Genomic DNA, 14,877 nt, shown 5'->3' with positions numbered 1-14,877 from the left:
TTCAGAATCCTTCAGAAATCATTAAAATGCTAAATTGGTGCTTAAGAATTTTTTTTAAATATTATTATTAAAGTTTTGCTGATCTATTGATTTATTTTTAATTATTTAATTTTATTTATTTATTTATTTTTGTGGAAGCTGACACATAATGTTTTAGGATTTGTTTGATAAACAGAAAGTTCAAAAGAACAGCATTTATTTAAAAAAAAACAAAAACGTTTTTTTATAACATTTTACATGTCTGTAACTTCTGATCAATTTAATACATCCTTGCTGAATAAAAGTATTGATTTCTTAAAAAAAATAAAAAAATAAAAAATAAAAACTGACCCAAACCTATCCACCTTATTTTTCCTGTAAGAGTGGGCCATTTGTAAACTTAATGGGTCTGCCTTCCGGTGTCATTTGCTTCCAGTTATTTTTAGCTGTAAAAAACAGCTGGTTTTGCTGCTTGATATTGCAAACTGGTGTGTCTTACCATATTATTTTATTGTAATATCTTAATTATAAACACACTGGTTTGTAGTGCAAACAGTTTTACCGTTTTCTTGCACGTTGTTATTCTTTTCGTTATTTCCCTACAGCAGCTAATGAACTGTAAGTCTCGTACTTAGCACAGCTTACTTCCACATTGAAAAATAAGGTGGATTATTTTTACTCAGTTTACTCAATTTACTTACTCAATTTGTCTGTACAAGGAACATGGTTTAGTGTAGCACTTTCTATTGTATCAAACCCAGCCTTTTGTTTACCATATGTGACCCTGGACCACAAAAGCAATCATAAGTGTTAATTTTTTAAAATTGAGATTCATACATAATCTGAAAGCTGAATAGATAGGACAATATTTGGTTTAGATACAACTATGTAAAAAAAATATCTGGAGAGTGCAAAAAATCTAAATATTGAGAAAATCTCCTTTACATTTGTCCAAATGAAGTTCTTTGCGATGCATATTACATATCAAAAATTAGGTTTTGATATATTTAAAGTAGGAAATTTACAAAATATCTTCATGGAACATGATCTTTACTTAATATCCTAATGATTTTTGGCATAAAAGAAAAATCGATAATTTTGACCCATTAAATTTATTTTTGACTATTGCTACAAATATACCCGTGCTACTTAACACTGGTTTTGTGGTCCAGAGTCACATGTCGTTTTTTTTTAAGTATCAATACCTCATGTACAGTTTCAATATCACTGAGTAGATTACAGTAGAATGTGCTTCACTTATCAGTAAATCACATGGCTGGTCACTTGAAAAAAAGCTGCGCTCCTGTCTTCTGGCCGAGGCAGGTAAGTCTCCAGGGCTCACCTGTCAGCCTGTCGTGGGAAAGGAGCCTTTATTTCAGAGTCATGGTCGGGGGGGGTTTGCTACCGTGCACAACAGGCTGTGTGTGTGTAAGAATGTTGAATCCGGTGCCTCCCCTCCATCTTTGTCTCTCCTGAGCCGCGCGGACAATGTGCTTTGAGTGCAGGAGACGCGCTGCAGCCTGCTTCTCTCAGACGGCCTGGCTCCTCAGGGTCCGGCCCAGGCACAGAGCTGTCTTTGTCAGCCTAATTACCCCGCCTCTCCCCTTCTGCCGCTGCAGGGCCTCCACCACCACTCCCTGCCCGTGCTCCAAACCGAAGACACACACTTCATATCACATTCACATACACACACACCTGTGTTGTTGCCGAGTTATCATGCACACTGAGGGCCAGTGGATCCAGATGTTCCCACATTAACACAATCCTCACCTCCGGCACTCCGGGCTCTGCCAGAACAGATGAGCCAGGCCTGGTCTTTTTGGACGCAGGGGTGATTTTTATCTGGTTTCGCAGCAGGCAGTCTGCCCTGGCCCGCAGGAGAGCACAAAGATCGCTTCAGGAAAGAGATACCTCTGCTATCTGCGCTACCTGTGTACACGCTGCAGATTAACCTTGCGAGTTTAATGAAGCCTGTCTAAAGCGCACTTCAGCCGGGCTTTAAAGCGTTCTGCTGAGAGGAAAATCTCTCTGTTTCTGCACTCCTGGCTGCTCGCCAGCGCGCTAAAGACGAGGAAACCGAATCCCGTTGAAGGTAGGGCTTTGTTTACGGTGACAGACGTAGGAATAGTCTCCACAAACGGGGAGAAAAAATGCCATGGTGAATGTTTATTTGAAGTGACAAGTCAGAAAAGGTACAAAACAGACTCGTTCAACAGGGCTGACATTAACACACCATAAACCAAACTCCCAGAATACCTCACAATGCAACACTTCTGCGGTCCTCGAATGAAAAAAGTCTCTGTAATATAGCTCATGAAATATTAATGTTTTGGATTTTGATGTGACGTGTCCGTCTTCTTGGCCCCCAGGGTGCAAAAGCCTGTTTCCTGAGAGACATCCCCTTCTCGGCCATCTACTTCCCCTGCTACGCACACACCAAGGCGGCCCTGACTGATGAAGACGGGCGAGTGGGACCTGGCAGGCTTTTGCTGGCAGGGGCGCTGGCGGGTAAGCCACCACGCACTCTCCGGTAGCCGCCTGCCACCGCTGGCTCCATTGTGGTTGGCCGTAATTAGAGTGCTCAGTGATTTAGGCTGTGTTTTGAAGTGCGGCGCGCCTGCCAAGGGTCGGATATTTTCCACTGTTTAATATATAGGGGCTGGAAGTTTGTGCTTTGAGCTTTGAGAGTGTTAAAAGAGGAAAAAATATCTGAAAGTCCCAAAGTAGCCATACTGCAGGAGCAATAAACAGATCCTACGATACTGGCATGACCAGGCCAGCACATCCAAGATCTGACTTGCAATATTTTTACAAGTCTCCCTTTCCTCGTCACGTATAAAATACGATCCAGATCTGATGTTGTTTTTAATATTTTACTCTTGTGGTTCATCTTTAAGAAAACATTGTTGAAAAGTCGACGTCTTTAGCCAAGCCAGTATGGTTTGGAATGTAAGTCAAAGAGAATTAATATTTATTTCTAATCCTTTTTGCCTTTTTAGATTTACTGCTTCTTGACTTGAGCATGATATGAGATGGAAAAGCCATACATGGTCAGAGAGAGCTTAGCATTCCTGTCTTCCCCAATGTTTTATATCTGTCAGATGGTTTAAAGCAACTTTTTACAGTTAGGTATGTTCGTATGGCATGTATCACTCAGTTTACCATTTATCAGTAATTCGAGCTTCAAGGCAATTAGTGATTTACAGTCAGTTCGGGAAATTTAATTACACGCTCAGTTTGTGTGCCATTATTGGTGAAGCAGGCAGACTTCTGGGGCATTGACCAACATACAGTTGGCTTTTTTCCCTTATGCCTGTTCTTGATGAAATGGATGTATGTATTACATTTCCAGTGTAATCCATATATTAAATTAATCTATAATCTTTAATTTTATGTATTTTAGAGTTTTCTAGTTCTTAATTTCAGTATTTTAAGCCTGCCAAAGTTAATGCGCTAACCGGTATACTACCAGTCAAAAGTTTTTGAACAGTATGATTTTTAATGTTTTTTTTTTATTAAGTGTCTTCTGCTCAGTGATATCTGCATATAAGTCTGCATTTATTTGAAGTACAGAAAAAAACAGTAAAGTTTTGAAATATTTTTTTCTACTTAAAATAATGTTTTTCTATTTGAATATATTTTAAAATGTAATTTATTCCTGTGATTTCAAAACTTTTTTTTTTGCATCATTTCTCCAGTCACATGATCATTTAGAAATCATTCTAATATTCTGATTTGTTGCTCAAAAATATTTATTATTATTATTATGTTGAAAACAGCTGAGTATAATTTTTTTCAGGTTTCTTTGATTAATAGAAAGATCAGAAGAACAGCATTTATTTGAAATAGAAATCTGAATGCTATAGAATATAATGTTACAAAAGCTTTTTATTTGAAATAAAATGCTGATCTTTGCTGATCATTTATCAAATAATTGAAAAATGTACTTAACCGTTTTAAGTATTGATAATAATAACAGCAAATCAGCACATTACAATGATTTCTAAAGGATCATGTGACACTGAAGACTGAAGTAATGATGCTTTAGCTTTGATCACAGGAATAAATTACATTTTAAAGCATATTCAAATAGAAAGCAGTTATTTTAAATCATAAAAATGAATCAAATAAATGCAGGTTTGGTGAGCAAAACTGACTTCTTTAAAAACATTAAAAAGCTTACTGTGCAAAATCTTTTGACTCGTAGTGTATAATTTAAAATTGTTTAACAACATAGAAATTTTATATGTTTAGTCGTGTCTGTATGTGTTACTATTATTTTCGTTAAATTAAATTTTGTTTTTCTAAAGATAATTTAATGTTCTTTGTGCTTAATAATGAAGGTTTTGTCCATCGGAGCAGGTCAACAGAGAGAAAGGCTTATAATTATTCAGATGAAAGTATTTTATTTAGATGTTAAAATAAAGCTCTTGAACATGCGGTGGAGTTGGCGTGCCGACGGTGTGACTGCTCAGGCTAAATGCTATCGCTGATTTAGGCTATTAAAAGCTGAATTGGTGCCACAGTGGCCTTTGTGCCGGACAGCGTGGGACAGGCCTTATGCCAGCCTCATTATTAAGCATTGTCTGGACCTTTAAATAAAAAAGGATGCATACCGTTTGATAAATGGTGCTTTCTGCTTGAGATATTTATAATATTTGATAAAATAGGCTGCTGCTATTTATTTGACGGAACTAATTTATAGCACGCTGTGCATTAATCATAGATGGAGTTGCAGAGTTTACATACACTAATGTTTTAATCTTGAATGTAATTATGTTCATGAATCTATTATATGTAAATATGATGTCTGAATCGTTATTGCTTCAGTGTTCCAATGAATTCAGATCAGACTCTTTATTGACATGTGTGACTTCTCTTTAGGCATGCCTGCCGCATCCCTGGTGACCCCTGCTGATGTTATCAAGACCCGGTTACAAGTGGCTGCCCGTGCAGGCCAGACCACGTACAATGGACTCATTGACTGTTTCTGGAAGATTCTTCAGGAGGAAGGGCCTCGTGCCTTCTGGAAAGGAGCTGGAGGTATCTCTTGCAGACGTACCTGAAACTAGTCATGCTAATGTTATTTGCTACATACAATTTTGCAGTCGACCTTATATTTTAAAGGGTCTTTCCAAACCTGTAGGAGCTCTTTTCGTTGGTTTACAAAATGTTTTAGTTTTAAATTGCAAAAAGTATGACTTCAGAAAACTTGAAATATACTGCAAACATCATATAGACAGCGTGTATATTGGAGCTGGGTTTACAAAACATTCGTAATAATAAAATTCTGTGAAGATGACATCAAATGGTTGCACTCAGTGAGCTACATATTGCTATTTTTACTGCAACACAACTCAAGAATACAAAATACTGTTAAGATACCACATAGTGTGTCTTTTGGTTATAACTTTTTTACTCAAAGGGCAACAAGAGAAGTGATGTAAGTCTTCGCTACTTTCCTAGCGATAAGAAGGCCTACACTTACTGTATATCCATTGGCACCTGCAAGCTCTTTAATTAGCTGTGGTTTACTAAAAGCCTCAAAGGCATCAGGCTAAAGTAGTGAGAACCAAAACGCAGGTCTTTAGGAAGTTTTGTTTCTTTTCTCCTCTTCTAATCGCTAGGAAAGCAGTGAAGACTTACATCTCGTCTCTTGTTGCCCTACGACTGAAAATTACAACCAAAAGCCGCACAATGTGGCATCCTATCAGTATTTTGTTTTCCGAGTTGTGGTCCACATTTTTTCCATGGAATTGGGCTGATTTTAAACTGTTGCGGAGGGTTGATTTTTCTCCTGTGCGTTATAGGTTTAAAATATTTACATTTGACTGAAATGTAAACTGTTTATATTGAAACATTTTGCATTCTACCTATGATAAAAGTGTGGTAGATATAAGTTTTGTGAAAAGGTATGGAAATGGCATATTTAAAGTTTTGATATGGTCATTTGATATGGGTCACCCCCCCAAGTTAGTAAGTTGAGTTTTACCGTTTTGAAATCCATTCAGCCGTTCTCCTGTTCTGGCGATATCACTTTTAGCATAGCTTAGCATAGATCATTGAATCCTATTAGACCAATAGCATTGCGTTCAAAAATAACCAATGAGTTTCGGTATTTGTCCTATTTAAAATTTGACCCTTCTGCAGTTATATCGTGTACTAAGACCGGCGGGAAATGTAAAGATGCGATTTTCTAGGCCGATAAGATTAGGAACTACACTCCCATTCCGGCGTAATAGTCAAGGAAGTTTGCTGCTGTAATATGGACGCAGCAGGCGCAGTAATATCACGCAGCGCCCGAAATGAGTTCCCAGCTAGGTAACTTCCAACGAGGAACGCTCCCTATGCATGCAGTTGGTCACGTTGTGCTGCGCGATATTACTGCGCCTGCTTCGGTCATATTACGGCAGCAAACTTCCTTGACTATTACGCCGGAATGGGAGTGTAGTTCCTAATCTTATTGGCCTAGAAAATCGCATCTTTACATTTTCCGCCGGTCTTAGTACACAATATAACTGCAGACGAGTCAAGTTTTAAACAGGACAAATATGGAAACTCGTTGGTCATTTTTGAATGTGATGCTAATGGTCTAATAGGATTCAATGATCTATGCTAAGCTATGCTAAAAGTGATATCGCCAGAACAGGAGAACGGCTGAATGGATTTCAAAACGGTAAAAATCAACTTATTTACTCGGGGGGAGTTGAAGAATTAGCCTATTTCCAAAAAAAGTGGAGTGTTCCTTTAAAGAGGTCATCGGATGCCGATTGTCAACTAGTTGATATGATTTAAGGTCTTAATGAAAAGTCTACAACATACTTTGGTTCAAATTTCTCAATGGTAGTTTAAAACAACACCCTTATTACCTTGTCAAAAACAGCTCTATTCACAGCGAGCCGTTTCGGTGCATGTCCCTTTAAATGCTACTGAGCTCTTTTGTGTGGTGACGAGCTGTTCTCTGCGAGACTGTAAACTTTAGCCGCATTTAGCCACAGAACTTGCTAAATAGCACATTATTCGAAAAGGCGATTTGCAAAGATTCATAATAAAAACCATTTTATTCAATTCTTCTGTAGATGAAGCTTTCCTTTCAAAAACAAAAGTAATCCGCTGCGTCTTCAGCAGCTCAGATGTCGGGAGTAAAAGACGACTGCTATGATCATTATTACATCCAACAACAACACATCTCAGTCGATTAGAAGACATTCTTGTCTACCCCGCTGTGGTGTCCAAACAATGGCAGACTGTTTACAGCTCACTCAGAGTGGGTCAATGCTAAAACAGCTGTGTCAGTCAATATTTGTGGGAGGGACCTGGGCCTGTGTGACGTCACACAGCCAAGAATCTGAGAATGGCTTGTTCTGAAAAAGGGTAATGATTTATAGGGTTTTAAAAAATAAAATGAAAAAAATTACTGATGGATTTATCCAGGTTTGAATCAACAATAGAATGAACACAGATTTGTTTTATAAATGTAGAATCTATATAGACTGCTTGCTGATGCTTCATTTTAATGTTTTTTTTCTTCCTCAGCACGTGTGTTTCGCTCCTCGCCTCAATTTGGAGTGACTCTAGTGACCTATGAGCTCCTGCAGAGGTGGTTCTACATAGACTTCGGTGGACAGTAAGACTCTCACGCTTCCTAAAACTTTGAAATAGTTTAGTAACACTTTCTTTAGAATTCTTCCATTAGGAAAAAAGCTGTGGGCCACGTAGTGTGATCGTGAAGAGCACTGAAATGTCAGATGCCCTGAAATTTCATTAATAGCTGTTTAGAGAGGGCTGGCTTTGTAGCACAGACTCTCATTTCGACGGGCACTTTGTTACAGCTGAGGCAGGAAGGCCTAATTACTACACAAGAAAGCGTCGAGCGCCTGGACTGAAAGCTGTTTGCCGTGGCATCTTTTATCTCTCCTGCCGAAGCGAAAAACACCCTCGCTTTATGATTTAGAAAGGGTCAGCTGACTCACTGAAGCCTGGAGGTGACATTTCTAGAAATGCTCTTCCATAGCCACATGGCTCCATGTGTCCAAGTGATTTGAGGTGGGGAGAATTGCTTTGACTGGAGTCTGTTCCAGTTCTGGACAGAATGACCTTATTTTCCCGTGGAATATTGTGCTGTCCTGAAACCCAGAAACCACAGGAGCATATAAAAGAACATGGTATATATACAAACCTGCTCATGGATTTGTTTTTATACCTGTTTATATATTGATTCATGTGGCTCAGTTAGCGCTTTAATAAATACGTGCTGTCATATCGAAAAAGTGTACTGGAGATAAACAGCCTGACTGAATTGTGAAAACTAGAATACTTTCCTTTCAAGTTGTGGAACTCAAAATAAATGAACAGTGGTTTCTTGGCATTTTTGAAACCTTTCCATTTAGGATACAGACTGTATTTCAGGACATTTTATGACATTTTTATGTGAAAACGGTACAATTCAAAGTCTTCAGTGTCACATGATCCTTCAGAAATCATTCTAATATGCTGATTTGCTGTTTAAGAAACATCTATTATTATATCTATACTGTATCTAAAACAGCTGAGTAATTTTTTTAGGATTATTGGATGAATACAAAGACCCAAAGATCAGCATTTATCAGAAATAAAAAGCAGTTGTAACATTATGCACTATACCATTCAAAAGCTTGGAATCAGTAATTTAGTTTTTTGTTTGTTTTTATTATATATATATATATATATATATATATATATATATATGTATGTATATGTGTATATATATATATATATACATATACATATATATATACATATATACATATATATATATATATATATATATATATATATACATACATACATACATACATACATACATACATATATATATATATATATATATATATATATATATATATATATAATCATTTTATTTAGCAAGGATGCTTTAAATTGATCAAAAGTGAGGATAAAGACATTTATAATGTTACAAAAGATTTCTATTTCAGATAAATGCTGTTCTTCTGACCTTACTATACATCTAAGAAACCTGAAATAAATTCTACTTATAGAATATGTCAACATAATAAAAATAAATGTTTTTTTTAGCAGCAAATCAGAAAGAATATTAGAATGATTTCTGAAGGATCATGTGACTAGAGTAATGATGCAAAAAATTCAGCTTTGAAATCAAAGGAATAAATGACATTTTAAAATATATTCACATAGAAAAGAGTTATTTTAAATAGTAAAAGAATTAAAATATATTACTGTTTTTGCTGTACTTTGGATCAAATAAATGCAGGCTTGGTGCGCAGAAGAGACTTCTTTAAAAAACATTCAAAATCTTACTGTTTAAAAACTATATATATATATATGTCTATACATAAATTATTGATTATATTGTACAATATAATTTATATTATATATTGTGAAAGTTGAATAAATATTGCTTTTAAAATCTTATTTCTATTATAATGTTAGAATGTTTTGATGTTTAAATTAGAAAAATTAATAAAATGCAAATCTGTGAATTGTATCATTTCTAAATTATAATTAATTTCTTTAAATGTTTTTGAATGTATTATTCTCACTAAGGCTGCGTTTATTTGATAAATGCAGTAAAATGAATACAGTAAAATTCAGTAAAAATTAAAATATTGTAAAATACCATTACAGTTTAAATAACTGTTTTCTATTTTATATTATTTAAAATGTATTCCTGTAATTTTCAGCATCATTACTCCAGTCTTTAGTGTCACATGATATTTCAGAAATAATTTATATATGCGTTGATTTGTGATGAATAGAAAGTTCAGCATTTATTTGACATAGAAATCTTATAAAATGTCTTTCACTTTTGATTATTTTCATTCGTCCTAGTTGAATGAAGGTATTCATTTCTTCTTACTGACCCCAAACTTTTGTATGGTAGAACATAATTTGCCTGGGACAGCAAAAAAAATACTTGAATGCCACAACTGACCAGTCAGAATCATGTATTCCAAAAGCTGTGCTAAAACAGAAACTGAAAAAACAGCGCAAGCATATACGAAATGAATGAAAAGATGAATTTCATATGTGGTCATAGTGAAATTCTATTTACATGCTTTTTCCCTTTTGTCATAAATATACATAAGCACATAGACATTGACATGTTTATTTTATTGCTTATGTGGATACTCAAATTTAGATGTAGTTTTTCATATTCACGTCTGGTTTTTGGTGCTTCAAACAAATCCGAGCTACATGATTATGATTTCATTCAGGCTAAAATGGTAAGACCACGTCCCAAAATAGGATTTGTGTCCTAAATGGAAAGTTTTCTTCTTCTTTTTTTTTCAGTTCTGGTCTATTCATTTATTCTGTGTTCCATAACTTGAGGGGAAAATATTCTTGTTTTCACTATTGAGACAGGCTGTTTATTCTTTTTGACAGGACACAGCAGAATGTGAAGTTTCCCTTTGCTCCTCCTCCTCCTCCTCATCCATCTTCTCTCTCCCTCTCTCCTCACCACAGAAAACCAGCTGGCGCAGAGCCTACTCCCAAGTCTCGGATCAGCCTCCCGGCGCCCAATCCTGACCACATCGGTGGCTTCAGGTTGGCTGTGGCCACGTTTGCTGGCATCGAGAGTAAATTTGGACTGCATCTACCACGATTCAGAGCGCCTGCCGCCCCACACGTTTGAAGCAGACGCATCCACTTCAGCTGCACTGGAACAAACACGCATATCAGTCTCGAACTTTTTGTTGAGATCATAAAACAATTTCCAGTTCATCTGCTGAGGGTTTTATGTGATTGTAAGTGAAAATTACAACTTTAAAGTACAGCATAGATGGGATGATGTTTCATATTTTTTAAATCCACCACCACAAGTCCTGGATTCTTCAGTTGGATTGTAGATTGATTTTGAATGGAAATCATTTTTATTTGATTCACTTAGTTTTACTGTATTTTTTATTTACCTGAAAAATGACCTTTTGCAGCTAAATGGATATGGACTAACCTAATATTGCTTGTATTTTAAACCAATACAAGCAGATCCAGCTTGTATTTTCTACATGATAGATGTGCAACGGTTTACATTTTCCTTTCTCCTTTTACCGTAAAACTAAGCACATAGCACTCATTGGGCAGTTCATTTCATTACTGACGTGGACTCTCAAATTTGAATGTATTATAGTGTTTCATATATATTCATGTTTGTATAGTGTTGAATTTGTGTGTTGGGAATCTACACACAGCGGCTATTTATGGTCAGTATGAAATGAGAGGTTTTACAGATGATGTTTGTCAGTCTGTATTTCTCAACCCCTTGAAAAATAATGTGAGCTGTACAGTAGAGCTGATTGTAGGCTACATATAGTGTTAAGATTGTGCCTTACTGTAAGTATGGCAGCAATAGATGTACTGATGGACAGATTTATTAAAGTAGATCAAACTATAATGGTTTCTAGAAGCATGTTTTATTTGCCAATACTCGTTATCAGTAACGTTATTTCTAACATGTGAAACATATTTTAAGCACACAATACCTGCTTGCATCGCTGTAACACTGATGAGAAAGCCACTGTGAATATTGTTGACACAGTCACCAACTGATAAATAACTTAATTTGTCAATACTTCATGCAGGGGCTCAGTACAAAAATATACACACACACACACACACACACACACACACACACTATTCAAGTATACTAAAAAATAACCACAAACCAACATCGAAGATGCCTTTCTAGCAGCAGGTTATTTCAAATTTACATTTTCAAAAATGCTATTAACTGGTTTAGCAGTATTTGCTATCAAGGTAATAATGAGACGGGACGTAACAATAAAAAACAATTAACTCTCGCACAACAAAACTGTACATAAAGCGCACGGAAATGAAACCTAAATTTAATGCGTAATAACAAACCCATGAGTAACAACATTAAAGGGATAGTTTATCGAAATATGAAAATTTCTGTCATTTGCTCACCTTCATGTCATTCCAAACTTGAGATGAGAAATGAAACGATGAACAATGAACAAGCTGCTCAAGTTACAACCTCTATTTTCTTGATCTATGATAGACATTCTTTATTAATTCTGTGAATTACATAATTCATCAATGGGCTCATTCAAATCATTCTTTTCGGTAAGCTGTCTTCACTTCTGAATCATTTAAACATCCAGGGCTAGTAAAAGTCATTTTTTCGTGATTCGGACAACATTGGTCCTGTATGTTAGTTCCGCTTGGACAAATCAGTAGAAAGTCCTTAGTAATTCGCTGTACACAAACAACACAGTCATTTACACAGCAAACTCACATTCACAATATGATTTCATTTTCAGCTGCTGGAATTGGAAAGCTTTGCGATAAACACGTGATACTTCTAACTTAGTACATTACCCTGCACATTACGAAAAAATATAAATAAAAAAAGTAACAACATGGCCCAAGCTTTGCGTTCATGTAGCGCAAATGCACCACGTGAAAACGTAGTATTCACAGTATTCATAAAACAGTAGGAGAAAAAGTTCCCTACTTTCGACGAGATTCTGAAACGGCTAGTTCAACCCAAAAATCATTCATTATTTACTCACCCTCATGTTGTTCCAAACTCGTAAGACCTTCGTTCATCTTTAGAACACAAATTAAGATATTTTGGATGAAACCCAAGAGCTTTCTGACCCTGCATAGACAGCACGTTCAAGGTCCAGAAAGGTATACGACAAAGTGGGTCCATGTGACTAAATCGGTTTAAATCCAAGTGGTTAAATTGAAAACTTTTGTTTGTTTATGTTTAGAAGAAAGCAGGCGCATGGTAGTGATACTCTCCAAAATGGCGCTAGGGTGATGCAGAGGAGATGAATTGCTGAATAAAGTGATTTTAGTTGTTTTTTTTCACACAAAGAGTATTCTTGTAGCTTCATACAATTACGATTGAACCACTGATGTCACATGGACTATTTTGTTGATGTTCTTGGTACCTTTCTGGGCCTTGAATGTGGAATGACCCTTGCTGTCTATGGAGAGATTTAATCAAAAATATCTTAAATTGTGTTCCAAAGATGAATAAAGGTCTTACGGGTTTGGAACATGAGGGTGAGTAATTAATGACAACATTTCCATTTTTGAGTGAACTAATCCTTTAAGTGTGCATTCAATGGACTATCCCACGAGTCCAGCAGGTCACATGACAATGATAAGGAATGCAGTAAATTTACACTACACACATTCATACCTTACAGAACATACTTTTTAAACAGCCTCGAAGTTATTACTTACTCAAACTAAAATTGATTGGAAAAACTGAGATTTTTCTTGGGAAATCAATATTTAGTCTACTAATGATTTTTTGCCTCTAGACCAGTTAAAGGGACAGTTCACCCAAAAATGAAATGACCTCATGATTTACTCACCCTCAAGCCATCTTAGGTGTATATGACTTTATTCTTTCAAACTAATATATATTAAAACAGTACTAACAGATATAAAAAAATGTCCTGGCTCTTTCAAGCTTTATAATGGCAATGAATAACTTGATTTTTGAAGCCCATAAAAGTGAATCCGTCCATCATAGAAAGTGCTCCACACTTGGTGTAGGCGAACGCAGAAGTGCAGAGGAGAGAGCAAAACAAAACACTGGTCATAAATTAGAAGTATAAAACGAGGATTTGTAAAGAAAAATGTTTTCGATATAAGGATTTCGATATAAGCCAAGAGGAGACTGATTTCCCTTTGCTGTAAACAAAACTTGGTTCTCGTCAGACTAGCATATTCTCATCAGAGCTTACGCTACAGCTTTTTCCTACGTCATCTACTGGATCGCCATTCTTTCATAAACGTGTACGACAGTTAGCTAAAACTAGAGATCACAGTTTATAAAGTTTAAAATATGGATATTATTCTTACACAAATACATCGATTCACTTTAGAAGGCCTTTATTAACTGACTGGAGCTGTGTGGAGCACTTTTTATGATGGATGGATGCACTTTATTGGACTTCAAAATCTCAACAGCCATTCACTGCTATTATAAAGCTTGGAGGAGCCAGGGCATTTTTAATATAACTCCAATTGTATTTGTCTGAAAGAAGAAAGTCATGTACACCTAGGATGGCATGAGGATGAGTAAATCATGGGGTAATTTGAATTTTTGGGTGAACTATATTTTTAAGCAAAAAAACCCATTATGCAGCTGATTCCAAAGCTGGTCGTGTAATCACAGTTCAGACTCCTACACAGTGTTAAACCAACTACTAACCCTTGACCCCAACCTAAACCTAAACTCAGTAAAGTGCTGGTAGCACATCCTGACAGCATTAGGCTCACTGTTTGTATCGATTTGATCCACTGCAAATATTTCCAAACTTTTCTTGACAGGTGCCTGCATGATTGAGCTGACCAACGGAATCACTGTGGTAAAAGTGGTTTGGAGGAAAAAATCATGCTATATTTTTACCCAGCCCTAGTAACCCATTTTCATTATTTGGATAAACGGTCCCTTTTATTGGAGAAAAGAGCACAGTACTAGTGGACATGCTAATTGGGTGTGTTACATCAGGCTCAGTCTGGGTTGGTGATGATGACTGTGATCCTGTGTTTACGTGGCCAGCTCCACGGGCCCCTCCTCCTCACCGTCCCCGCGGTTGGCACGGATCTCCATCAGCGTGCGGCCGAAGCGGGCCCAGTCCTCACTGTGGGGCACGGCCAGCTGCAACAGATGAGCGTTTTAGAAATCCAGTGCCAAAAACACCCCCCACCCCTCCAAAGCGCCACATCAAGAGCAAAAGCTACGCATTACATGTGCTGTCACAGTGTGGGAGAGGAAAGAGATCACCACACATTGTGATTCAGAGACAGAACAATAAAGCTGCTTGTTTGGCCTTTGAGTGCTGAATATTTATCGTGTCAGTTCTCAGGAAGGGGAAGATGGGGACTATG

General features: G+C 36.6%; 2 protein-coding genes across 2 annotated transcripts in view; one reads left to right on the top strand and one right to left on the bottom strand.

Moving 5' to 3' along the window:
- Positions 1-11,371, top strand: part of slc25a13 (solute carrier family 25 member 13) — a 56,572-nt gene extending 45,201 nt beyond the window's left edge. The window contains exons 15-18 of the mRNA XM_073821351.1: positions 2,349-2,487; positions 4,864-5,022; positions 7,516-7,606; positions 10,465-11,371. Coding sequence (XP_073677452.1) covers positions 2,349-2,487; positions 4,864-5,022; positions 7,516-7,606; positions 10,465-10,633 — 558 coding nt within the window. The 3' untranslated portion in view covers positions 10,634-11,371. The remainder of the gene's footprint in view (positions 1-2,348; positions 2,488-4,863; positions 5,023-7,515; positions 7,607-10,464) is intronic.
- A 23-nt stretch (positions 11,372-11,394) lies between these two features.
- The window catches only part of LOC141289255 (cytoplasmic dynein 1 intermediate chain 1), an 88,327-nt gene continuing 84,844 nt past the window's right edge, over positions 11,395-14,877 (bottom strand). The window contains exon 18 of the mRNA XM_073821350.1: positions 11,395-14,647. Coding sequence (XP_073677451.1) covers positions 14,537-14,647 — 111 coding nt within the window. The 3' untranslated portion in view covers positions 11,395-14,536. The remainder of the gene's footprint in view (positions 14,648-14,877) is intronic.

This window comes from Garra rufa, chromosome 17 (assembly GCF_049309525.1).
Source record: "Garra rufa chromosome 17, GarRuf1.0, whole genome shotgun sequence".
Lineage (NCBI taxonomy): Eukaryota > Metazoa > Chordata > Actinopteri > Cypriniformes > Cyprinidae > Garra > Garra rufa.
Note: the sequence above shows the minus strand (reverse complement) of the source record. Positions and strands in the feature narration are given on the sequence as shown.